At 37.0% G+C, this 25,689-nt stretch overlaps 1 protein-coding gene across 2 annotated transcripts in view; it reads left to right on the top strand.

Moving 5' to 3' along the window:
• cntnap2a (contactin associated protein 2a) overlaps window positions 1-25,689 on the top strand; it is a 304,756-nt gene that overhangs the window by 115,847 nt on the left and 163,220 nt on the right. For both annotated transcript variants that reach the window (XM_072378428.1, XM_072378427.1), the window contains exon 3: window positions 15,228-15,421. In XM_072378428.1, the coding sequence (XP_072234529.1) occupies window positions 15,228-15,421 (194 nt within the window). The remainder of the gene's footprint in view (window positions 1-15,227; window positions 15,422-25,689) is intronic.

The following is a 25,689-nucleotide window of genomic DNA, read 5'->3' as shown; positions in this document are numbered from 1 at the left end:
AAAAGCTTGAAGCCTAAAACTGAAAATGAATAGACCATCCTTAGTGTGAGTACAGTTGGTTCCTCACTGAAATTGAACGGTTATTTACCCAAGCAAATCCCACAGAAAAAAAGACAGACTAGATCATCTGTGTGTGTTCACTCAGTGGGATAGTTTGAGGGGGGGGGAGCAAATCAACAGGAGAATGAATGTTGAAAAGCTGCATATAATGCCTGAGTGCAACTGCATGATATTCTATTATGTATTGGATTGTTACCTGGTGCCTGAGTCTTATAACTGATGCTACAAAGGCACTATACAGTTAATGTAATGCATAATGTTGAAAATTACATGGGAAATGAGCCACAGACACCCAGTTTAATGCACTACATTTATAATCTAACCTATTCCTATGCTTTCTCTGATTTAATCCAGCCAACGATAGAGGTCTTTTTTGAACATGTAATCATTTAGCCAGTTCGCTGTTCATGTACAGCAAATACGTATATGTAAATGAAAATGGTTTAATTTAGCGTCCCTGTGAAACACACTTACATAAGCTCTGTACAATATGTCTGTCTTCGTTTGCTTATTTCCAAGTACAAAGTGCTTCTGAATGAGGTCCATTTACCCACTGATATGTTTATTGAGGTCAACAATTTAGCAAGCAGCCAAGATCTAAAGATTTTACAGATACATCTTGTTACTGTGATTTTTCATATTCATTGTGCTGCTTCTGTGTTTTGCAATGAATTATCTAAGTGACCGTCCCCCCACTCTCTGTCATTTTCACTTGCCATCTATGCAGTCCATGGCATGAGCATGTTCTGATAAGTCATTCGACACTACTGTCTCAGTACTGTGAAACAGGGGAAGCACAAAATCAATGACATGCAATTAGCAGCCCAACATGCTTTAGTGAAATCTATTGTTCTTTCCCTTTTTTGTTATCCAGACCTAGACTGCATGGCAGTGAGAGCGACTGTGTTCAACAGCAAACAGAATAAATTGCATGCTGACTTAGTTTTAAATGTGCCAAAGCTGATTCTTGCAGTTTGTGCCAAAATGGATTTATTCAGTGCATGTTAGAGATGCAGTGACCAGCATATAGCTTTTGAAAGGGACAGACAAGGATGAGGAAAACACAAAAAAGTTCTGACTTCAAGATTGATAAAGTTATTTCTGAAGGAAGAAGTTCCTCCAGCCTGGGAAGTCCGAATCAATCTGTTTGGACAACATATTACGTGCATTTCTATACTCAAAGTTGCATACAAATGTCCACATTCAACAGGCCAACAGGCAGGACATATATTTTAGCATTACAGCTACAGCGTGAAACATTTTCAGACGCAAAGCAATCATGCAACCCCATTCACTGAAAGACACTAAGACATTAACACAAGTCCAAACATAAAAACCTTATGCTTTCACAGGAAAACAAGGATTTGTGATAAACTGGAAGGGACTCTATATTAACATGAAGTACAAAGAAGGGTCACTTTATATTTGGGAGCCAGATGTACCCTAATTAGTAAAGTATGTCTTAAAAAGACAAACTGCTCCAATCTCCCAGTTTTTAATGCTAACAACTGATTTAGGTTAGATATGTTTGTGTCAGGGTTGTTGCATCTGTAGATGTTATGTACATGATGTCATCAGACATGTGACTGTAGTTGCTCCTGGTTATGCCCCACTGAGTGACTAAACGACAGCCCTCTCGATGACTGTTAGACAGACCTGAAAACACTGAAAAACACATCTAAAAAGGGGAACACTGCAGTGAAATCGATTGTACCAACAGATTTAAAAAGAGGTCTGAGTTTTCAAATTATAAAGTAACAAAAATAAAGAGCAGAGAGCCAAATGGATTGCTGTAATTCACTGAGACGAATGAAATCCAAGCTTGGAGACAAGGATTTTTGTGTCCACTATGATAGAAGTGGAAATCATCACTGTAGTCTTCAATATATTGACAAACCTTGATAAGGCATTTTTCGTCACCATTTATAATCTGTGTAATTGCAGTGGTTTTGCATTTGATGGAAAAGCTTGTATAGAAACATTGTTTATGGTCTGCATTATAGATGAGGGATGTCTGGTAGACATGAAAACTTTACAGTAACATCAGTGGGTGCATTCTGAAAATGAAATTTGCACAGAAGGTGACTCAGGGTACGATTGATAGATAAATATTTAAATTTTAAGTCCTACTCATCACATGTACTACCCATAAACCTGCCACTATATTTCATGTCTACTAAATTCCCACAGGTCTTAACACCAATAGCACACAGTTAAAAACATTTGAGAGTATTGCCTCTCAAAATAAGTGACTAACCCCCTATAATCAATGCATGCATAATTATTAGGGAGCTACATTGTGTAAAATGGGACAAAAAAAATGTTTAGCTGACAAAACGGTCAACCACTGTTAAATCCCTTCCTGTTGGATGCAACAAATAGCTGAAGCACGACCATCAAACAATCAAAAGTTTTGTTTCAAATAAATAGTTTTTGTTTATGGTGCATAGAGGGATAAAAGCTCCTGTTAACTGCACAAAACTTTAGAAATCCATTATGCTCAACTGTTACCAGGTTTCAGAACTGCAACCAACCACTGCTATTGTAAAGTTGGTTCGTTTGACCTTCTACTTAATACTAGTTAGAATATTTTTAGGGATATAGACAAGAAACATGTTTCTGTGGGCTTGTTGTGCCTTATCACTGATTGGAAAAGATTACACTAACACTTAAGTGCCCAAATCACCTAATATCCCTCAGGAATACCAAAACCAAATACCAAATCAGAAACAAGGGACTGTTTTGAAGAGCCATATCAGGTAATTGAAAGTTGTCGTGCAAGATATCTAATCAAAACACTCATCGGCATTAAAATGTGAAGCAACACCCGAACATATCGGCATATCTAAGAGAAGGTTGTAAAAGTAGTTGGTTCAGTAAGCTCCATATCCCTTTGATCTATTATTTTCATTATTTTTCTTTCCTTGGAGAAATAATCTACAGATACATGTGAAAACCTGCATCCTTTTTCAGGTTTCATTTTTATCATTTGTTTGTTTTTCTTCAACATGGCATCGCTTGTCATACTCCTTATGACAGAGTTGTTGGAGTTCGAGCCACACTTGTTCTGCCGCACAGAAAATTAGGAAAATGCCTAATTTTCTTTTGCAGTGCTCATTAGGGTCAGATTGGTATAAGAATTTTACAATAACTTGTTTTGTAATTTATTTAAAGTTGTTTGTTTTATTCATAAAGCTAAGTGATTTCCAAATTATTCTTTAATCAGGCCAGCAATGAATATCACATTAATTTCCTTTCAATATTTCCCTGTTCTCTCTCTCTCTCACACACACACACACACACACTATTAAAATAGTTATTATGACACACAAAGTCACACTTTATTGATATAGTTTATTTTCTGTTGTCTTTAGTGTGTGGTTCCCTCAGATTTGATTTATCACGCTGCTTTCTTAATAAAATTCTTCCTTGAAAATGAATCAGTTGATAAAAATGATGGATTTATTAGCTTTTCACTGGCCGTTGCACTTTGAGTAACATTTGGGCAGCTGTGGCTGTAGTCTGTAAAAGTTGACTGCTAATAATTATCCACATTTATAACCCCCCCCCCACCACCAAAAGAAAAATCTTTCTTTGTTGAGCATTCAGTGTCCTTTTGTACTCACTGAGAGCACTGTGTATTTTTATTCACATGGGCTGGATAACACTTCTGATTGGGGGGAAAAAAACCAACTAACATGAAAACAGTGAAACTCTGTTTTGGAGCTGGTTGTAAAGAGTATCAATCCTTGTGTTCATGTGACAGCCATGTCTCTTCTTGGATCATAGGAATGCGTGTACTTAAAATAGGGCCATATGTCAGAAAAGGTGTAAAAAAACAACAAAAAAAACCTAACTTTCAAAAAGAGAAGGAAAACTATGTGTTTTTCATAGGTTTCCAAGAGTCACATAGCAACCATACGAGCTGTGATCAGTGGTGCCAGCTAAAGACAAATGCCCTGTGGGTACAGTTTGAAATAGAAGAGGCAGGGGTGAGGCAGAAAAGAGGCAGGATGTGGGAGAGAGGAGATAAGGGATGAATGGAAGATAAGTATAGAGAGACTGACAGTAGGGCTCTTGAAGGAGTGTGAAATGGATAAAGGAAACAGCGGCTTGAGGATTGAAGGGTGTTAAGCCCTGTATGGATGATAATTTGGTCAAAGCTGTCAAACTGCTGACATTTGGCTAATTTTCTTTCATTGTTATCCCAGAGAAGTGTCAGATTACATGCATCTGCCCTCTCATCTTTGCCACCATGCAACAACACATGGTAAGACCTTATTTAGAAAAGACTGATTTATGAGAGAAAAAAGTCAAAAAGAGATTGGGGCTTTAGACAGATTGCACATTGGATACTATTTTGTTTGAAGAAAGTGAGATAGGAATGGATATAATGTATGTGAGTATGTGTGTGCGCCCGCATTGCTTCACATTGCAGAAGTGACCAAGCATGAGATTGGTCTGATAATCACAAACACGCCAATGATCCTTGTATTCCACGTATTTCATCCCAAGGTCTCTCTTTCCCCCTTCGTGTATATTCTCCTCTCCTCTCTTCTCCTCTGTCTTGTCTCTCTCTGCCCTCCATCTTATCCTTTCATTCCCTTTTTGCCACTCCATCTCATTTCCCCATCATACATTCTCCCTTTTCTACATCAATGTTTTGAATCCCATACTTCATTTCCTCAGACTATTCTTTTTCTTTTTCTTAAACTTCATTATCCATTCTTTCTTCTCTTACATTCTACCCCTGACACATTTTTCAAGTTTTTCCAAATCTTTGAAAAGTTCACCTTTTTCCCTCCATAATCAAACAAGGGACCACAACACTGCAGTAAAAATGTGCTCTGAGTTGCTGCACAAATGACCAGATTCTTGTTTCCTTTTCATGCACTGCTTTTCACTCTCAGTCATCTTGCAAATTTGTTTGATGTCCATAGCCATTGCAGTCATCCATCGATAATGGCGGTAGTCTCATAATTAAATTACTGTCTCCATCCGCTCCCTTTTCTTCATGACAGAAAGATGAAGTACTAGCAGAGGGCCAACCAGCTGTTTTACTCCCTGCTCCCTTTTTCTAGCAGTCGTCCTTGATTAATATGTTATATTTTCTGTTGATTTGATTTTAGTTATTGAAATTGATATATATATATATTGAGAGAGAGAGAGAGAGAGATACAATCAAGTTTTGGGAAGAGTACAACATAAAGGACAGCTAAAGGCATTCAAACAAGTACGCCTGACAAATTCTGGCAAATGCGTAAACACTAGGGATGTGCGCGACTAATCGATTAGTTGAAAAGGCACATACAGTCGACACTGTATGTATACACTGCATTTCAAGAGCAAAAAGACCAGATGGAAAGACTGACAGCAAACGACTGGAACAAATTACTGTTTTGGTGATTGTTAGTTTAACAACGATATCGCAATGACGTCACGGCTAATGAACTAATCAAAAATCCCTTAAAATGCCCATCCGTAGTAAACGCCAACACTCCAACACCGACTGTTTAACATAGGGGCGATGCTTTTTCATATGATCCTCTTCCCTCTGACAGTCATGTTTGTTGCAATGTCCTATCTATCACTGGCTGCTCCAACTTAATTTGTAGTCATACTCTGTCACTAAATTTCAATGTTAGAACTCTAGGGCCACATTTATTAAAATGTCCTTTGATGTATATATGAGCCTTGTCTTAAATTTTCCCCACAGTGTTCTGTCAATTTGTTAAAGATGCTATGCAGAAAAAACCTTGAGGTAGAACTTTAAGAATCGCATTTCTAACGTACACACGTATGACATCAATTTCAAATAGATATGTATTGACAGTACATGCCTTGTGATTTTCTCTTACAATGTATAATGCCAGCCAAATTAGATTACAGTCAGGAATAGCCGTGGGCCAAAAGAGAGGAGCAAACCCTTTGGAGGATCATTTTCACGTCATAAATTTATAGCCTTCTAATATAAGCTAATTTATCAGCAAGTTGGGATGCGGTGGAAAGTACAAATAAAAACAAAATGCAGTGATCTATAAATGAATTAAACGCTATGTTTAATTGAAAATGTGAATCTTTATTTGAAAGACTTTTAGAGAATAGTAAGTTCACCACAATATTGCTTTTCTTTCCTTTGATCAACAATCTCTAACCGTTAGTGTCAAGTATTGACATTATTTCTTATCGCTTGATATATTTCAGCTTCTCAACAGTTTGGGGTATCCTTTGTCATCATGTTTCTTAATGTTTTCAGCGGGGGATGCTACTGAGCTATGCTTATCCTGTTGGTATAAGCAAGGTGTCGACTTCTCCAAAATTTGTTTCAATTATGCAGCTTTGATAATACCGTCTCAGGTGTGCAAGTTATTCATGCTCTGTACACTTAAGCTGCTCCACACCATCATAGCTGCTTGAGTGTGAATTGTGTGCTAACAAGCTGGATTGTCCTGCCCCTCTTTAACCCGAAGATCCAATATCTGTGATTTTCAAAAGAATTCAACAGTTTGCCAGAATGCAACAGTTTCCACTTCCACTGTCTTAGAACCCTAATTCAAAGTTATGATGCTGTGTCAAATGTTAGTAAAAACAGATATTTTATTCACAATAGAAAATGGAAGACATCAAATGTTGAGGGTGATATATTTCACGTTTTAATGAAAAACAATAGTTCATTTTAAATTTACTGGCAGCAGCAACACATTTAAGAAGTAGTTGGAATGGGGCAGAAAGTAACCAACAGTACTGAAAAAGAAACAGGTGAGGAACATGTCGCAAATAATCAGGTTCATTTGCATCAAGTAGCTAATGTAATTAGGCATAAAACAAGTACCTTATACCAGTGGTACTTCATTCCAGCTCCCATGTTAATAGATTAGAACATCCATCCTGGTTGCTTGAGACATGCATCCCAGCTGCTGCTCAAGCTGCGCTGCAGCAGCAAAGCATGAAGAGTTTCGGCATGTGGTCTATTTTTTGCACGAGATAATCATCATAGAAGCAGATATCAACATAACAGACTGTAAAAACTTTTGTTGGTCATCATATTGGCTTCTTATCAACATTACACCTTTCAATTTCAGTGTGAAAGGAAGATTTCATACACAAAATACAGCTTACCTGTTGTGAGAATTGTTGATAATGACAAGAAAGGCTTTTAGTTTATTTTAACAAATTAGTGTTACTGTTAACATAGTGATAAGACAACTGCAGCTCTGTGTCGTGGTCATGTGTTATAGCTGTGAAAGAACTTTTTAATGTTTTGAAAAGAAAAACGGTTTGTCTAGATTGTTCGGAGTTTCTCGAACCAAAACGGTCATGCACTGCTTAAGGCTGAGGCTGTATAGGAACATACTATCCTCCATCTGTGTTTTCCCCCCTGATAGTCGCCGCACAAGGCCAATACTATACAGGCTGTGTGTTCATCTGTTGCAAGTTGCTGGTGGTCCTCTGCCAAATGTACAGAGTTGATCATCTCTGATGTTTAATTTTATTCAGCAGCTTTTTTTGTTTGTTTTGTTTTTAGTTTGTTTTTCTCTGTTGGTGATTATAGATATGAGGCCAACAAATAAAACTTCGGCTTCACTGATGAGTTTGTAACATTTAGTAAAACAGCACTTCTTTACTGTTGCTTTTATGTTCAAATTTATTCATGGGGGAAATTGTGTTTACCGTACTTATATAGGACTAAAAGGAGACTGTCTTGGATGTGCAATTAGTTTCATGATGACTGACATTTATAGAAGAGAACCATTTGTAGGCAGTGCTTTAGAAGTCTTGTTGGAAGAGTGCCTATGGACATTTCTGTGTGTATGCATCTAGCCCCTAGTCTTAACAACTGTCACCATTTTATTTACAGTATTTCCATGCCACAATACCCATGTGTTCATGTATTCTGCTTGCTTGCTATTTCTTTTAATTATTATTGTTATTATTTCTTTCTGACCATGAACCATTTTCCTCTCCCCTGTCTCATGTTTCTGCCCCCTGGGTTCCAAAGGCCATTTACCCACACAGCAGTTGCATTAAACTTATGTTTTCTGTTTCCCTGCAGGGTTGTAAAAGTTTGAATTTTATTTGTTATTACCATCATAATAAACACTCACATATTGGTTTCCATGTAAGAAATGAACCAACTTTCCGATCCGCATCTAGTGACAATAGAGATGTTCCTCTATTCACACTTGCTTCAACTTTCCATTGGTTAAAACATGCAGGGTATAAATGTTTTCACCGTTCAGGAATGATGTGCAAACATGTGACTTTTCCTGTTAGTTAAGCCATGGTCATAAAAAAGACAACATGCGTCAATAAAAAAAACAACAACATTGGAGAAGTTTAACTTTATACATGAAGCAGAGATGAACAGAGGGCAGAGAAGACATTGGTGAGACTTAGCTGAGGTAGTGGAAAACTCTGCAAGTTGAAAGCAACCAAAGGGAGTTTTCAAATCTTTGCTTGTGGTCTGGTCTAATGACACATAGCCCTGAGGTTCTGAACTGTGTGAATCGATGTGTGAGATGTGATACAAGAAAAATATCTACCTAAATTGCATTCATTGGCACTTTCAAAAGCAGCTGTATTTTTCAATGGGTCCCGCAGGGCACCTCAGGGCTTGATTTTCTTTCCATTATGTTTCCCTGCCTTTTCTATATAAGTGGCATTGCTGTTGGTAGACACCTCCCACATTCCCAGGATGACTTGTTCTGTTTACTGATATACAGTAGAGCCAAAGAGAGGTAATCTTTGTTTGTCAGTTTACAGATAGTTTTAACCCATTACAACTTATGTCTGTTGGATGGATTTTCTTGAAAATATAAAACTCTACTTTAAAAAAAAAATAGAAACATGAAATAACAACCAAATACTGATTAACATTACCATGGCAATAAACAACAATTATGCTGTAAATGTATAGTGATGCTGTCATAAGTCACTCCCCATCTGTCAGTGCAACCCAGTTCCACTCCAGTACATTTGATTTGATTGTTTGTTTACGGCGCCACACATATGGCTTAATCCTGGGTCTTTTTGTGTGACAAATAAATGGCTAATGGACTGGACTATATATATCTATATAGCTACTTTCTAGTTTTGTTGACCAAAGTGCTACAAGCCATTATATTAATAATTATAATTTGATTGCAATCGTTACAGTCCCTCGTACTCCCGCACTCTGGCAGAAAGAATGAGAACTAGACAACATGTTAGCTAGCCTTTTTTAACAACCCACTAACCTGCATAAAACAGGAGAAAGAATAAGACGGGTGATGATGCGCTTCTGTTCAGTGCAGCTACACTCGGCAGAATGAAGAAGCTACGTGAGAGTCTGCGCAAAAGCGACCCGTGGCTGATTAACAAGAAGCAAAGCGCCACACTGCCACCTGCTGGTGATGCCAAAGGCAGTCTTACTGTTGAATCACTGCAGAACAATTAATCCCCAAAGTTGACCCAAAATATCACTAACCAATTAAGATAGATCCAGGTGTGACCATACATTCTGTGTGCATCACACAATGAAGTGGATTACAATTGTCTTGAATTTAATGATATTTTCAAAATGCCTTGAGAGGACATTTGTTATTTGTTTGGTGTCATATGAATAAAATCATATAAAATAATGTTTCAATCAGATGAATAAACTAGACATTACTTTTAGGAGTCATGAGCTGTTTTTTTTTCTTCACATTTTCCTTTTGTGTATTATTTTCATCACCAAAAAAGTTATCTCAGTATGCATTTTCCAATAAATGTCCAAGCAGGGACGTACATTCAAGACTTAACAGCTTCAGCAGAAAAACATAGAGAATGCATCGCTGCTCTAATTTTTGTCAGGTTTGTCTCAGTGCTTTCTTTCTTACTCTTTGATAATACTTATTCTCCCTCTTTTGTTATTTCCTGATCTTTGTCTCTCTGTTACTTGCTCTTTGCTTTTTCTTAGTTTTTTCCTCAGAGGTGGTGTCTAGACCTTCTGTGCCCCCTTTTCTCTCACCTATCATCCTCCTGCTTTTTTCTCCTCCCTGAACATCTGTGTATGTGACAGGCGAGAGAATGGTGGCAGTCCCCTGACACTCCTCGCCTCCCCTACTCCTCCCATTCTCTCCTTTTTTTTTTTTTTTTTTGGTTGATGCTACCATTCACTAACTCTCACACTCTCACCTTTCATTCTCCCATTTCCAGGATCCTCCATCTTTACTGTATTCTGTCAACGTTGTCTCACATTTCTTAATTTTTTTCTCTCCCCACTTAATATGAAATGTTCTGGTCTTTGACAGGTTTTACATTTCTTTCAATGTATAGATGAAAAACAACATTTCACATATTACACCAAATCCTTATCAATTTAACAAAAGCTAAGCCAAAATGCAGAAGCAATGTGTGGGAAAACTAAGTCCAAAACATATTTCAATAGCTTGCGGAACCACCTTTAACAGTAATAACACAATTATGTTATCATTCTCTCAAATTGTTGTGCAAGTATTTTGGCTCTTTACATTCTTGCCTCAGTTGAGGTTTGTGGCATTAGTTTATGCTAAACTCTACAGTCGGTTACTGGACTGCTGCAACACCTTGATTCCTATATTTTTCAGTCATTCTGTTAGCAGATGTGCTTAGGATCATTGTCATGTTGTGTAACCCAGTTTCAGTCAAGCTTTAGTTGTCAGACAGATGTGTTCGCATTTTACTCTTGAATACTTTGGTAAACAAGGAGTTCATGTTAGGCTCAAATGACTGCAAGGTGTCTGGGTCCTGTGGCTACAAAATAAGACTTGATTAGATAGATTAGATTAGATTAGATTGATTGGATAAAATTAAGACTTGGCAATGATCAGCTGAGTTGTTTTTATTAGGCCCTGATATGTAATGTTATATGGGGTTTTGTATATTTTTCTCTTTTTATTTTACTCTTTAATTTTAACAAGATTTTTTTTTTTTTTTTGAGGAAAAAATCATTCTCTCCATTATGACAGCATCAGTCTACCTCCCTTCTCTGGTTTATACTTTTCCATTGCTCCAACTCATCTTAATTTGTCTCTTGTGTCCCTTGTTCCTCCCCAACCTTTAACATTGAGTTCTGTAGCCCACAGCTCTCAACTCTTGTTGCTTTTTTTAGCATCAACTCTTTCTCAAATAGCTTCCATCACGTTTATGATCTTTTGAACCCATATTTCTCTCCGGACATTTCAGTCTCACTTACTTCCTCTCATTCCCATCTGTTCTTTTTGGTAACCCTGTAACCCTAACATGCCTTCTGCATTATCCTCCCTGTTCAACTGCACTTCCTTAACTAACTCTCTGTCCTTTCCTTAACCCCTTTAAATTCAGACCTTAAAATGAAATGATCTCCCTATTAATTTTCTTTTAGACAGATTGGTTCAGACAGAATCGTCTGTGACAGAAATGCTATAACAATGCCAGAACTCCCCCTTACATTGTATTTGAAACTGATTGTTTCCTATCATAAGATAGGTCTTCAGACTTTTGGATGTGAGGATATACTCAACTTGAATTGACTGGATATTATTAAAAAAAAATTTCACAAAAAGACCATTCACACCATCATGCAGTGGGTTCACACTGACAGCAGTTTGCATGAAGATGCTGATGTTCCAACCCATGAGTTCTCCAAAGTCATTACTTTATTACTACATGAACATACGGCACTCAATAGTCTCATCATGGCCATTTACTAACTTTCCCTTCATTTTGATCTCCACCACAAAGCAATACAGGTTCATATATGTTGCAACACTAATGCGTTCATAAAGATTATGATGGTTCAAAAACTCAAAAATACCAAATTAGGGTGCCTTTAGGACAACATTTTGCCATGAGGACATAAACATACATAGACACACACGCATGGTAAAAACACCAGCAATACAGCTATGGCTGGAATGTTGCATTTGGTAAAAAGAATGAGGCCGGAACGAAGGATGCGGATTAAGGTTCATTGGCAAGTACAGGCTTCATTGGCTGAGATGCAAACTGGGTGTTGGAGTCACAGGACTAGTTCTGAAGGAAAATCCAAGGTCATCAGAACGGTGAGCAGCAGATCTTTTCATTAAATACAACAGTCACACAGGGAATGGGAAGTGTCTGAGGTCTAGAACTATCATACAAAATATAGGGTTCAACACACACCGATTAGGCCTCTTGTGCTTTTTCTGGTTTGAAGGTGTGCTGACCTAGCATCAGTGGTATGACTGTGGTCATTGAAGCAATAAAGCTGCAGAGCAGAAAATATGACTGGTTTGATTCCCTCAACGACAAGAAACAACCAAATAAGGAGCCTTTCACCGGTGGGGTGAAAAAATTTGCTAACTTCTTACTTTTTGGTTCTCACTGGCAAACACTGGAAAATTGTGCACTTGAGCACATTCTCAACAGAGGACAGTTGAATAACAACAGATATGTTTGCAAAGATAGCTTTCACTGGATCCATCGAGAGCCATCAAATGGTTTTATTAAGATAAGATTTTACTATCATCAGATTAAGATGTCATAAGAAAACTCAACACTGTGCAGGTAGTGCATTTGAGGGGGCCACTGAAAAAAAACATGCGTGAACTGCCTTAATACTGTTAATGCATCTGCAAATTTCACAACATATGCAATATTCTGTCTCCACAAGCGCAATAATGCCACCAAAGCACAATCCTTTATTAAGCTGTGTGGCTATGTGTCTTGCTCAGTTGTATGTTTGTGCGTATGCAAAATGGCAGGCCTTTTTTATGTTATTTTAACATTGTTTATATGTTATTTTCATGTGTATATATAAGCACAATTTGGAGATGCACCTTAATTTTGTTGTGCTTCTAATGACAATAAAGCTTTCTATTCTATTCTATTCTATGGAGCCCCATTTATTTCTTGGCATTCAGATGAACTTCTTGTTGAAATACTTTAACAGCTGAGATCACCACCTCTTCGGTGTAAAATTCTCAATGCATTTTTACAATGTTTCTTTCTTGCTCTCTTTTGTCTCTCTTGTAATCCTCTAGTCCAGCCCAGACCCCTCCAATTCTCCAAAGTTTCCTGCTCCCTCTTAGATTTTGTTCATATCTATCACCCTCTTTACCATAATTGCTTTGCATCTCTTTTCCAACACATCTGCACACATCTCATCTCCGGTTTCAAAAGCACTAGGCTGTAAAATCTTCTTTTATAATTTTTTTTTGCTCCGGGCTCCCTTGTTTCCGTTCTTCTCTCCTGTCCTATTTCTTGTGACCACCCGATCACATACACCTTTTTTCATTCTTTCCATCACCTCATCCTCCTATCTTGCACAAAGTGTCATATTGCCTTGGTCATTGTCCGCTTAGCTTGCGTTCTTAATCTTTATTCTCCGCTTTCTGTTTACTTATCACTAACACCCTGCCCCTTCCAAACCCTATCAACCAACACCACCCTCCAACCTTCCCACCCTTTCTCCTTTCCATAGTGTTTTATCCCCTCTGGGGAATGGTTTCGCTGCGACGGGTTTTTGAGGTATTGACGTATCCACTGATACAAGCCTGGTTATCTGTCAGGTCCGGAGCCGAAGTGTAATGGCTTTGTAATTGGATAAGATATAGGATTTTTGTTGGAGGGAGGGGGTAACACTGCAAACTGTGGCCCATCTATTTTATCATAAGTCTGTCATCTCTCATCCCTTCTCTACTATGGTCTACCCTTTTAGCAGTCACTGGTGTTTTCTTGGACTAACTTGGACTTATCTCCTTTGCTTTCACTTGTCCCCACATTTGTTTGTTTTTTTTGTGTGTTTTTTTTGGGGCAATTTTCTGGTACCCTGGTTGATTTCCATAACATTATCCAACATACGCTGTACTCACACATTTCTTTGACAGCACATGGAATTTGGGTCCCTGGCATCCTTTCTGGCATTTTTCTGTTCCTTTCTGTCTGGATGTTGCCTCTTTCTTTTCTGTCAGCATTATTTAACCTGAGGCTCATTTAACCTGCGAGGAGAGTTTGGCTCGGCCTCAGGTAGTTGACTGGGGGTGTGAAGGGTGCAAGTTTTAGAGGACACAAGAGTGTTTGTATGGCAACGGATATAGAGTCTTGAGGTTTAAGGCTATCACAAGAATACTGACTGCTACTGAGTGGATTAGGAAACAAGTCATCAGTCATCTATTCCAACAGTCCACATTGGCATGGAAAAAATGCTGCTAAATCTCTTTTTTTCATGTTTTCAGAGATTGTAATTTTCTTTAAAGCAATATATACCCCCAGTAGAGCATATTCTGACTTCAGTAAGTTTATAATTTTCAGCTTGTGAGATGCCTCTGAATATACTTGAAAAGCTTCTTACCTTTATGCTAAAAGGTACAGAAGAGGTCAGACGATCCCACTATCAACTTCCAGACATGTATTTTCCCGTGAGCACATTGTCCATGTGGAGAATAGCCAAAATCTTTGGTTTATTTTAACTGATGCAGTTATTAAACCGGCCTGGGTGGGAATGATAACCAGGTGTTGTCAGTATGAAGTGAACTGCAGGACAGTACTTTCCATTTCTACTTACTTGAATTTAAGTGTGTACAGGTCGTTGTTTACTTTAGCAATTAATTGATAAAGTTACCCTCACATAATGTTGTGGTCTGTTGAGCTGACAACGAATAATATTTGCAGTGTGCAGCCCAACATTTATAAACTGCCACAATGCATAGCAACACGAAATGGAAACCATTCTGAAATGTCATAATGACTTGTGCCATTTGTCTTTAAGCTGAGCTGTCTGCTGTATTTGTGAGTTGATGATTATATCATAATGAGGGGAGAGTACTTGTCCTTGTTGAGAAACATGTTCATCTGTATCAGCCAATCCTGCACAAAAAGCTCTTAATAAAATATCACTTTTCATATGCCAGTGCCTGTCTTGCACATAATGTCTGGGCTGCTCTGCTGGACACTAACCATTAACAACAGGATGGACTATAGCTTTATAACTATGTATTCTCTTTGTAAAATATCATTATGGCAGTACCATGCTGTGCACTGCCTATCATACCTTCAGAACCGGTTTGACTTGAAGGGAAGCAGCTTTCATTTCTTTGTTATTAATATTTATCTATCAGAGACATTGTATTTTACTCTAAGGTAAGATATTTGATGTAGACGGTCCTCGATTTAGCACTTATTATAAAATGTCATTGACTCTGCAGGGGCTGGTGGATGGTCACCTCTGGATAGTGACCATTACCAATGGCTACAGGTGGACCTTGGTTCCAGAAAGCAGGTGAGCGGTATAGCAACACAAGGCCGCTACAGCAGTTCTGACTGGACAACTCGATACCGCCTCCTCTACAGTGATACAGGAAGGAACTGGAAACCATATCACCAAGATGGCAATATTTGGGTGAGTTGATAAAAATCCATTTAATGTGTGTATAATATAGCAACAGTTCTGCAAAGTAAAATAACTGCTGTTGCTTCGGTCCTCCATCAAAGAGGGCCATGTAATAGTGAAATAAAGTGTTGAAAATATAATATATATTACTATATACTATATATACACCAATAATATATAACTGATGTTGCCCTTTTTTGGTGGTTATAATAGGTGTTATATCTGATCCCATGCACAACAGTGCATTGCACCACATTCATTATAATTCAAAACTTAAGAATGATTTGTAAAATTAAAGAGAATTTGTATGTATTATATAATTAGTAACAGTATTTTAGGAATTAATTGTAATCGTAAACACTGATCTCTTTTCACTGAAAGTATATATTTAAGCATTTATATTATTTATTTATGAAAAGTAATTCTTTCATGCCTTAGAATATCTCAGATTTATCTTCACTCTTGTGACCTTTCGTCTCCCCACAGTCACCATTTTTCCTTAAAACATTGTTAAACATACAGCTGTGTAGAAGGGGAAATACACTCTTTTCTGGGATGTGTATGTCATGAAAAGAGAGATAAACTGAGGAGACACAACCCAAGCTGGGCCTGTAATTAATGAGCGTAGAGACACAAGTGCACCCAAATACCTGTGAAACAGATCAGATGGAGAAGAGCAAAACAGCATCTGATGCTCTCACACTGAACTGACATGGGAGGAGGGCTCACAGATAATATGGGATTTGGACTCGAATGCATCAGCACACAGCTGATAATGTGTTGCTAAATGTTAGATTAACCTTGTCGCCATTTGTCAGCCTTGAAAATGTTGCCCCATCTTACAAGTTGACACGACTGATTTCTTAGGGGCCTTATACAGCAAGCTGACAATCGGGTACATCTGGAGCATCAGTGAACATGTGTTTGTCTTGTATTTTCAGTGTCTGTGTCCCATTGGCATTGTAACATTGGCTGTCTTGGCATATCACACACGTCACCATTTGACTGGAAATACCATCTCTGTTAAACATTACCGAAAACCACAAGGCACACCCTATGTTTACAAATTTACCCACTGCTTCTTCACTTCAAATTGGTTTGTATGAGCCCTTAACTTCATATATAGAAATATATGTGTATATATATATATATATATAAATAACATAATATGCAACCTTGTTAAAGTAAATCTTTTTCAGTCGTTGATCCAAACTTTAAATGCTCAGTCACAGGCTTTACTGTTCACTTCAGTCAATATAAATTTTCTTTTATGTAGTCAAACTTCTAAACAGTTTTTAGAGTATTTAGTTTTGTTCTATGAAATGGGAAAAAGTGTGTAAATTGGATTTGGCTAAATCACATTAACCACTAAAAGCTATTGCGTTTGGACATTATTATTATGATTGTTAGTACCTATTTTAATCTTACGAATTTTTCATGACATTCTTTTTCCTAGAAATAACGCATTTTTACTGAAAAGTGTTTGGGTTTTTTTAGGAGAAAAATAAATCAAACTTTTGTCAGCTCACTGTGAACCTAATGTATTTTTTCATTTGCTTAAATAAATTAATTATTGATTGATGAATTACGTCCCACTGGATCACTGAACGATTACTCCAAAAGGGTATATTTTCATTAAAACATGACAGCCCTCTTTATACCGTGTGTTAATTAGAGCAGTTAACCTCATCTGTGTGTTTCACAGCATGGTAGATATTAATATTGATCATACTTGTTCTATTTTTACCAACTTTAACTTTCCAGCCAAATATCTTATTCCAGCACTGGTCAAGCTGAGATGAGTGAGCCACTGCACTTCATTCTTTGAAATTATACAGATGCTTTCTCTGGCTATATTTTCCACATATTTTATTCCAAACCACCACATCTCCATTTCTACCCTGTTAGCAAGCACTTGAACAGGAAAGCTGAAGACCCATGATTGTTAGCTAATGGGTTAATGGGCCAAACTATTTACTGTTGCTGTATAGTGGAAGGCTACAGGTGATAACAGATGGGAGATGAAAGGACAGGAATAGCCCTGGCATGAATTATGCACCAAGATAGACCGCAGAAATCTAAAACCCGGACATGAAGCGGAGGGCAGCTGTTTATATGCTCCAATCTTGGACAAAGGTATGCGTTTGCTCTGCTTTTGTCCATCTGATTCTCATCTGCTTGTTATTCATCAAGAGGTTTGTCAGTGAAATTAAGACTCCTCTTGGATGCAGCAGTTGTTTTAAATAATAGATTACATGATTTGGACAGAAAGATTTGAGGCTTTATTTTGAAACATACATGTAAATATATGATATAATAATATATGCCTGTTTTCAACTCAAAGCTCTTTAGCATCAATTTTCAATGTGCAACATAGTCTGATAAATGATCTTCCACATTGCTTAAGGAAGGTAGAGGTGTGTCATTGCAGTTGTCATTAATGTTGTCCAAGCCATAAAGTTTTCCTAAATCTAAGCATGTGGTGTTGGTACCTAAACCTTACCAAAGAGTAAATGAAAACAAGAACTCTAAAGCAAAAGTAGAATCTTGGAACCCTTCCCAACCTGCATGGAAAACATCATAAAAATATCTTACTGGCATATGGGTTCCTCCATAAAACATGTTGCTTGTGCACACTTTTAGCGCTGGTGTAGCACTTTGTGTTCAGCCCCCTAAAAGCTTTTAGAATTTGTTGCAGTGACATGAACGGATCTTTTATGGTTAAAATTAAATTAAACTGTTGTTTTTGTGTGCTGCATCATAATTGTTTGGTGGTTATTATTCATTCTGAAGTGTTTTCCCTCTGCCATTAACCTTGATTCATTGCCTCTAATATTTGTACAAATAATCTAAGACATTCATCTCTCTTGCTGTTTCTACGACAGCCAACTTTATTTTTCCCTATTTTGCTTAGATGTATGACACATATATTATTTTTTAATTTATTGCTGGTGTTATTCAACAATATTATGTAAACAAATATGGAGCCAATCATTTCAAGTTGGGACATATCCCATCAATAATCCATGCAGTAACAAGAAAAATAGAGACTGGTTTTTCAGTCTGGTCTTTTTTAGAGAAGGTTATGGGATAGCAGCAGTTTACAAGAATGCACATCCACACTTCTGCTACTACTGAAGCTTTCTGATGATTAAGATCAGCCTCTGCAGAACTTTCAACCATTTTTTGGAGGAGTGTGTCTGTAAGAGGTGATGATATTGGAGCAATCAGTGCTATTGATCAAAGGGAAGGGTGGGGATGGTGGAGCGCATAAGCCAGTTTAATGTTTTTCTCTCTCTCACACACACACACACACACACACACACACACACACACACACACACACACACCACTACCATCAGGCCCTGTTTCAGCCCATTCAATCACGTTTGGCTCAATCCTATTCACCACTGGATGAGGCTCACACAGCGATCCCTGGAGAGAAAACCACCTGTCCTGCACTTTTATGCATGAGGGTTCTTTTCAGGAACCTTTTGCCACCAATCACCGCCTGCTGTTACTCCTCACTGATGACTTAACTCTTTCCCTGCCAAACTGGGAGGGGACAGCTCTTAGTCGAAGCAAGAGTGTTAGTGCCACTGTTGACTTTATAATATACTTTGAAGCATAATAGGTAAAGATCTGGCAACTGCAGTATTGGCTTTGTAAAAATATCAGCTCATTAATGTGTCACTTAGGAGTCACACTGACATTAAAGAGTACCTGTGATAATTAAATAAAACTGTTTTTACGAAAGGTGATCAGTGCAAACCTGAATTAATTGGCTAAACAGCAACCCTAAAGATAGACGAGCACTCTTTGGTTGGATTTGTGTTTAGGTATTATTTAATTGGTTTTTACCTTAATGATAAATGCAATAAGGTCAAATGCTAACATGGAATAAATAAAATTGTGTTTTGGTTAATTATTCAACATAATGCTTGAATATTCACTTTTTTTGTTATTAAAAAATTCACTTAGGCAATAATTGCTGAATAAATTAATTGAATTAATGTACTGCTTCTGCAGAATTTCAAACATTTCAGTTATACTTTTGGCTTTTGGAGTGCTCAATAAAAGCTACAGTTTGTCACTGAAATGTACAGTATATCCTGGCAAGCTTTCAAGTAATCATCTTCATGTCTTTTTGTCTTTTAAATCATGAGTTGCAGCACCATGATTTATGTGCCTGAATCTGTAAACATAAAAATCTGAGGTGTGTGTGTTGAATAACTGAAAGCGCTTGTAGAAAACTATCCGTGTGGTTATAGATTTAAATTTCTCATTCTGTCCATATTTTTAATTCTTTTTTGTTTTTTGCCTTAACTTAAATGCAAATGACCCTCTTATATTTAACAAATTTAACTGTGTTTTGAAACTAATCTCTTAATGTAAGACTTTACAGACTTTATGTTCATGTAGATGAGAAGCTAAAAGTATAGCAGGTACTCTTTCCACTGGTCGGGTAAAAATAGAAAAAAGATATCATCAGTGTTTTCATTTGTAATGTATCATTGTGAAGTGCCTTCGAGAAAAGTTTCAACCTGGTTTGAATGTAGGCTTAAATTCCATTTGAATTAAGTTTGCTCCAATCGATCTCACACCGATTGTTATTGGCTGAAATAATTTGTCCTAAGTTATTTCCTCTGGTCTGGAAAGATCAGAGGGGTTTGTATGTAACTGTATCTGTTCATTTATTTTCTGTGGAGAGGAGACCTGCACAGTCTCAAGCAAACTGTGATGCAGGGCAAAATGATTACTCAGACTGGAGTTAAGACGAGTAACATTATCTATTTTGAGCTATTGAGGCTTCAAATGCGGGTCAGATGATATACGCAGGTAAAGAATATAGACGAAAAAACCTTTTCCTACCTGATATTGTCAGCATCAAAGCAGCAGGCAGATGTCCTACAGTAAAACAATGCTTCACTGCACAGAAAAGATAACTTCACTGGAGTGAACTACAGCTCCCTATGCCATATATTCAACAGAGATTTTGTTAATCAAATAATAATCCATTTGAAATTATTAATTAGATGATGTGGAGCCTATGTCCAACAGTCAGGTACGAGGATGAACATGAATGAATAGACTCCAAGCCACCAAAATAAGTGAGTCAGTGGGACATGTTCGCATGTTCGCTAAGAGAAAAACCCATGACACCTAAACTTGTCAGAACAATGATGCATTCTGTTCTATCTATTATTTTAGTTTGATTGTTTTTTCCTGACAACTTGGAGCTGGGTAACAAATACTTCATGATCCCATGGTTGGGGACTCCTGGCCTACACAACATCAAAATTAAACTAAACAAAATGGGAAAAAATAAGTAGCCCACAAGAAAATGTTTTAATGTTATTGCCTCAGTACAATTTGTTTACTTTGTGTTTTCATCATTTAGCTTCTATTCTAGTTTTTATTTCATGAAGGGCAGCTTGTTTTTTACATACTTTAATTTCTTCACAATAACAGAGAACCAGCTGCTGTGGTTACAAAAGTAGTTAATGTAGTTAAGTTAATATTACATTGGTAAATAATGTTATGTTAGAAAATGAAGGCTTCAGATACACCATGTGATGTGATAGGCGATTGGTTTGGGCTGAACCAGCTTTCTGTAATCAGCCGCAAAAAAATCTTGATAAGTGCACCCTTGATTTAATTAATAATTTACTACTACTCACAGATATATCTTCATAGGAGACAGCAGTTGCCTCAGAACAAAACTGACAGAAAATAAATCGGATTTGTTGAAGAAACCAACATATAATAGGGTTGTCAAGTGGATTACAGTCCTGACCACTGATCTCGATGTAGGCCTAAGAGCTTAGATGTCGATAATCTTTGAAGTTAAATCCATATGGAGCTGGAGTGTGCAATGCTTTTTTTGTTTGTTTTATTGTATTGCTGTTTATTTATTTGTTTATGTATTTGCATGCTTCTAGTTATTAGTACATCATTACTATTCTTGTTATGCTATAGAATATATTTGTGTCCTAGAAATGTTTGAAATACACGTGGCTTCAGGGTTATTAGCGTGCTACAAATTAAAACTGTTTCTCATAAGTGCCGACAGACATGGCATAACTTCCCTACATCCAGCTCTTCTGTCATTTTCTTCACATGTGCTCTTTAAAGGATTCTATGGTTGTACTCCCCACTAACTGATTGGCTGGATTTCAGTCTAGTTGTGGTATATGTACTTATTTGATCTGGCTCACTTAGGCTGGTGTGGAAGCTGTCATTAAAACAATGTTCTACATCAAAACACTGTTGGAACCCGACTTGAAAAGGAAGCAAGGAGAGCAGGGGGAAGTGATACAGAAACTTGCTGGCAAGGGCTTGCTAGCTACTACTCTCAGGTAATAAGAAACGATTGTGGCTGATATATCAGAGAAATGCTTCACATATGTATTCTTAAAAGGCGGGTTTTGTAATAAAGGTGTAAACAAAGGTTGTTGTTTTTTTTGGCTCAGTTTTATTAAAGGCTTTGTCAGGACCTTATACCATCTGCTGAAAATAGCTTTCGTTACTTTGATTCTATGTATGAGCTCATTCTCACATTTCAATGTGAATTTGAGACCAAACAGATACCTCACTGATAATACTTGAGATGTGCCTAAACATCTTAAATTCTTACTGTCGTACGTTTCAATAGAGTACATGTCTTATGTATGAAAAAAGGAAAGTATGGTGATTGCTGCTAAGCTGGTTCAGGTTGACAGAAGGTTCCCTTTTATAGCCCTAAACATTAGTGTAAAACTTTGGCATTTTACATAAATGGAGACTATAGATAGTTCTTTCTTTGATTTAAATATGTTAGTGTGAATAGAAAACAACTTTAAGCAACAATTTCAAAATGTTGCATTGTTTTGGACACATATCAGCACTCATTTATCAACAGATAAAACTGAGCTTGAGTTTTGCTAAGAAAATTCAGAAAATGTGCAAAAGCAACAACACAGTTTAGGCAAGTTCTACCCCCACTGCTATGGGCTGAATATAAATGGAGCCTAATGATGTTGAAATGAGCATGTAAAAAGCTTCTCAGAACTGTTCTTCTTGGTGCACAACTGTGCTCTTGGTCTAAGTGCGAACAAATGTATATGTTTCTGTATTCTCATAAGGGCAGAGCTACTAGACTGTGGTTTGTCAGGTAAATTAATGGCGAGTCCCCATGTCTCAGTGGTAAGGACTAATTCAGTTTCAGAATCTGCAGAGCATGCACTGATAAATCATGCATCTGGATTTAAACACCAGTGCACTGCATTGCACTTCTCCTGCCTGCTTCCCTTTTTACATTGTTCTTTAGCACCAATGCAATATGCAGTCCCAACAAACACAAACTTATTAAAGTTCATTTGTGTACTTAAGTAATAGTATTCATGACATTTCTTTTCAAGAGTATATCTTTCAACAACCCTATTCAAACACCTGCAGAAGTATGCTGCTCCTTCAGCAAACCAGACTCTGTGACCAAGCAAAATAACTGTGTCACTAGCAAGTGAGCCATTGACATTATAAATGTATTTACTTTACTGTCTCTTATTTGCAACCTGACTTAATCATTTGTAATCCATAGTTAAGACTGAGAAACAAAAGAAACACATTGATGAAAATCTGTTTTTAACCTCACTGATTTTCTTTGTTTTAAAGTTAACATTCTTCCACATTATTGCCTCTTATTGACCATAGATATCAAGTGCTTTTTACATTTACCTTTTAAGAATTCAGCAGAGGCTTTAATTTAGATTGCCTTAAAGTACATTGAGAGGGAAAAGAGGCAATAATGTGTACATTTTAGTGTGAGAAACCAAAAAGACTTCACTAAAGCATTCAACTTTTTTCATAAAATGAAAAAAAAGAAAGCACAGTTGTCTAGCTAACTTTCCGTGTTAATTTGTTCACAATATAATATTGACTTATGAGGTTACGAGAAGCTGGTATGGTTAGGTTTTAGTTTACACAGCCCTAACACACTCTTGAATTAAAGATTTTTATTTCCTTCAGAACCGGTTTAAAGAAGTATACTATGTTTTGTACTTTTTGACAGGTGAGCTGATAAGAATAATAATGATAATAATGATTACAATGGTTTTGAACAAAGAAAGGCAGACAGGTAATCAATTAACAGATATCCCTTTATTTGATTTAGTTGCAAAGCAACTAAATGAGATGAACCATTTAAATGGTGATGAAAAGGTGCCGAAACAGCAAAAGTAAGGAACTTGTGAGACTATATTAATAGCTTTACACCTATGGGAAAATGGTTAAAAAAATTGCACAGAATCGAAAAAGTTGACAGCATCCACTCTGTGCAGTTAAACATAAACACATATGCTTACAAAACAGCTGTAATGACAGCAAAGGAGGAAAGATTGCTTCCTCACTGTAGCTAACTGCTAATACCTTTCCCAAGATTCCTATGTATCTGTGTGGCTGTTTAGCCCATTTCTACTGAGACCCATTACAGCTTACATACATAGCATGTGAGTGACAGAAGGTTCCAAAACATCATCTGTAAATCATCTATAATGACATGCTATTTAGTCATGTTTGGTTTTCCTTACCATAAGTTCTTATATGAAGCTGCTATTCATTCCTGGTTGCATAGTGTGCTGGTCTAGAGAAAGGTGTGATGTTAAAAGACTGAATTGAAAATGACTTCATTTAGCTGTGGCCAGTACACTGAGACTTGACAGCTCCCAGGCTAAAAAGACAAGAAACTATGACTGCGAGATTTTGAAATTATTTCAGATTTTGTCTTGTAGCCTGCTTCCAGCTTTTTGTGTGTGCGGCAGCAAGGCAGAAGGGGTAAAGGAATAGTGGGAGAAAAAACTGTGTGATTGGTGTCATGCTGACATATTGATTTCAGCTCACCTGCCTATCAAATGTATAATGTATCTGTCTTTTCTGTTCAGCGAATGAGTTGCTGATCTTCAAACCCTGGCTTAAGCTCATATTAATATCGCAAACTTCCTTTAGGCAAAAATATATTTAAAAAAAAAATTTAAATGTATAAGTGGAGTTAAAAAAGGAAACCTCAAAAATAGAAACGGCTATTATGAAAAATACTTAGCGGGATATTTGAAAGCTGCAAGTAACATGAGTTGTTACCTTCTATGTTATGTAAAGATGTGGAGTATTGCACATTGTAGACAGATGCCTTGAAGTTATCCATCAGCACATATTTATTATGGTTGGTTAGACTTTATGAGGCTTTAGGCCCAAAATGTGTTCTTCAAGTTAGTTTTTATTTGTTTGTTTGTTTTGATTTGTTTTTATTCAGCACTGGTAATCATGTTTGCATGCGTGTGAATGTGTGAAATATGATATAATATGAGTGTGAGTATTTTTTTATTTATTTTTTTTTCTCCATTGTGACCTTAAAAGTATATAACTTCTGTTTGGAGCAACAACAGTATTAATGTGTTCTGTTTGTTGATGCATTGCGGTATGAAAAATAAAGTGTCGGTAATGTGGAGGTTGGATGGGGCGGTACTTAATGGGGTTGGGGGACCCTTGAAAAAATGGCCATTCCGGGGCCTAATGGCACCATAATTTAGCCCTGACTGTGGAGCCTCAATACAAAACTGTGATCTGTGTCCTGAGGTTAGGGAGATGGCAAGCTGTGAAGCCATGGTACACAAAGTCCACTGATAGTTTGTATGAATTAATCAGCAAGCCCAATGAGTCTGTTGACCTTTACATTTGAACAACATCTTTAACTGAAGCACTATCATGAGAGCCAAGATACGGTCTTAACAGTTTATTGTTGTGTTTAGTAATGTATGATACACATGGACAATGAAATGTAAGATACAAGAAACATAGAGCGAAGGCGAAAGAGTTTGGTGCACATTGGTAATGTTTTTTGCTGTTTTTTTAAGGATATGTGCAAATCCAGCATACTATCCATCATTAGAATGATAAAATGTAAGCTGCTTGTACCTGCCTGATAAATCTATATTTGGAGAGCAAGTCTGCAGTCTGCTAAATGTCAACCTGTTACTAAATGATCGAAAAGGTTCATCACATCTTAGTAGTGCAGCTTCCATAATTTCACTTTATGTACTATGCTTTACATGTATTTGCTTTATTTTTTGAAAGTTTTAATCACAATGATATTTTTAGCGTTACTGGTGAGTGTGTTTGTTGTGTAGTGTTAGACGATAACGTGTTTACTGTGATAATGTCAGGAATATGTGATGTGACAGGGTTATATATATATATATATATATATATATATTTCAATTAGCTTTTTATTCTAACTCATATTA

The sequence above is a fragment of the Leuresthes tenuis genome, unplaced genomic scaffold, assembly GCF_036924035.1.
Source record: "Leuresthes tenuis unplaced genomic scaffold, fLeuTen1.0.hap1 SCAF_24, whole genome shotgun sequence".
Taxonomy (NCBI): Eukaryota; Metazoa; Chordata; class Actinopteri; order Atheriniformes; family Atherinopsidae; genus Leuresthes; species Leuresthes tenuis.
This window is presented reverse-complemented; position numbering and strand designations above follow the sequence as displayed.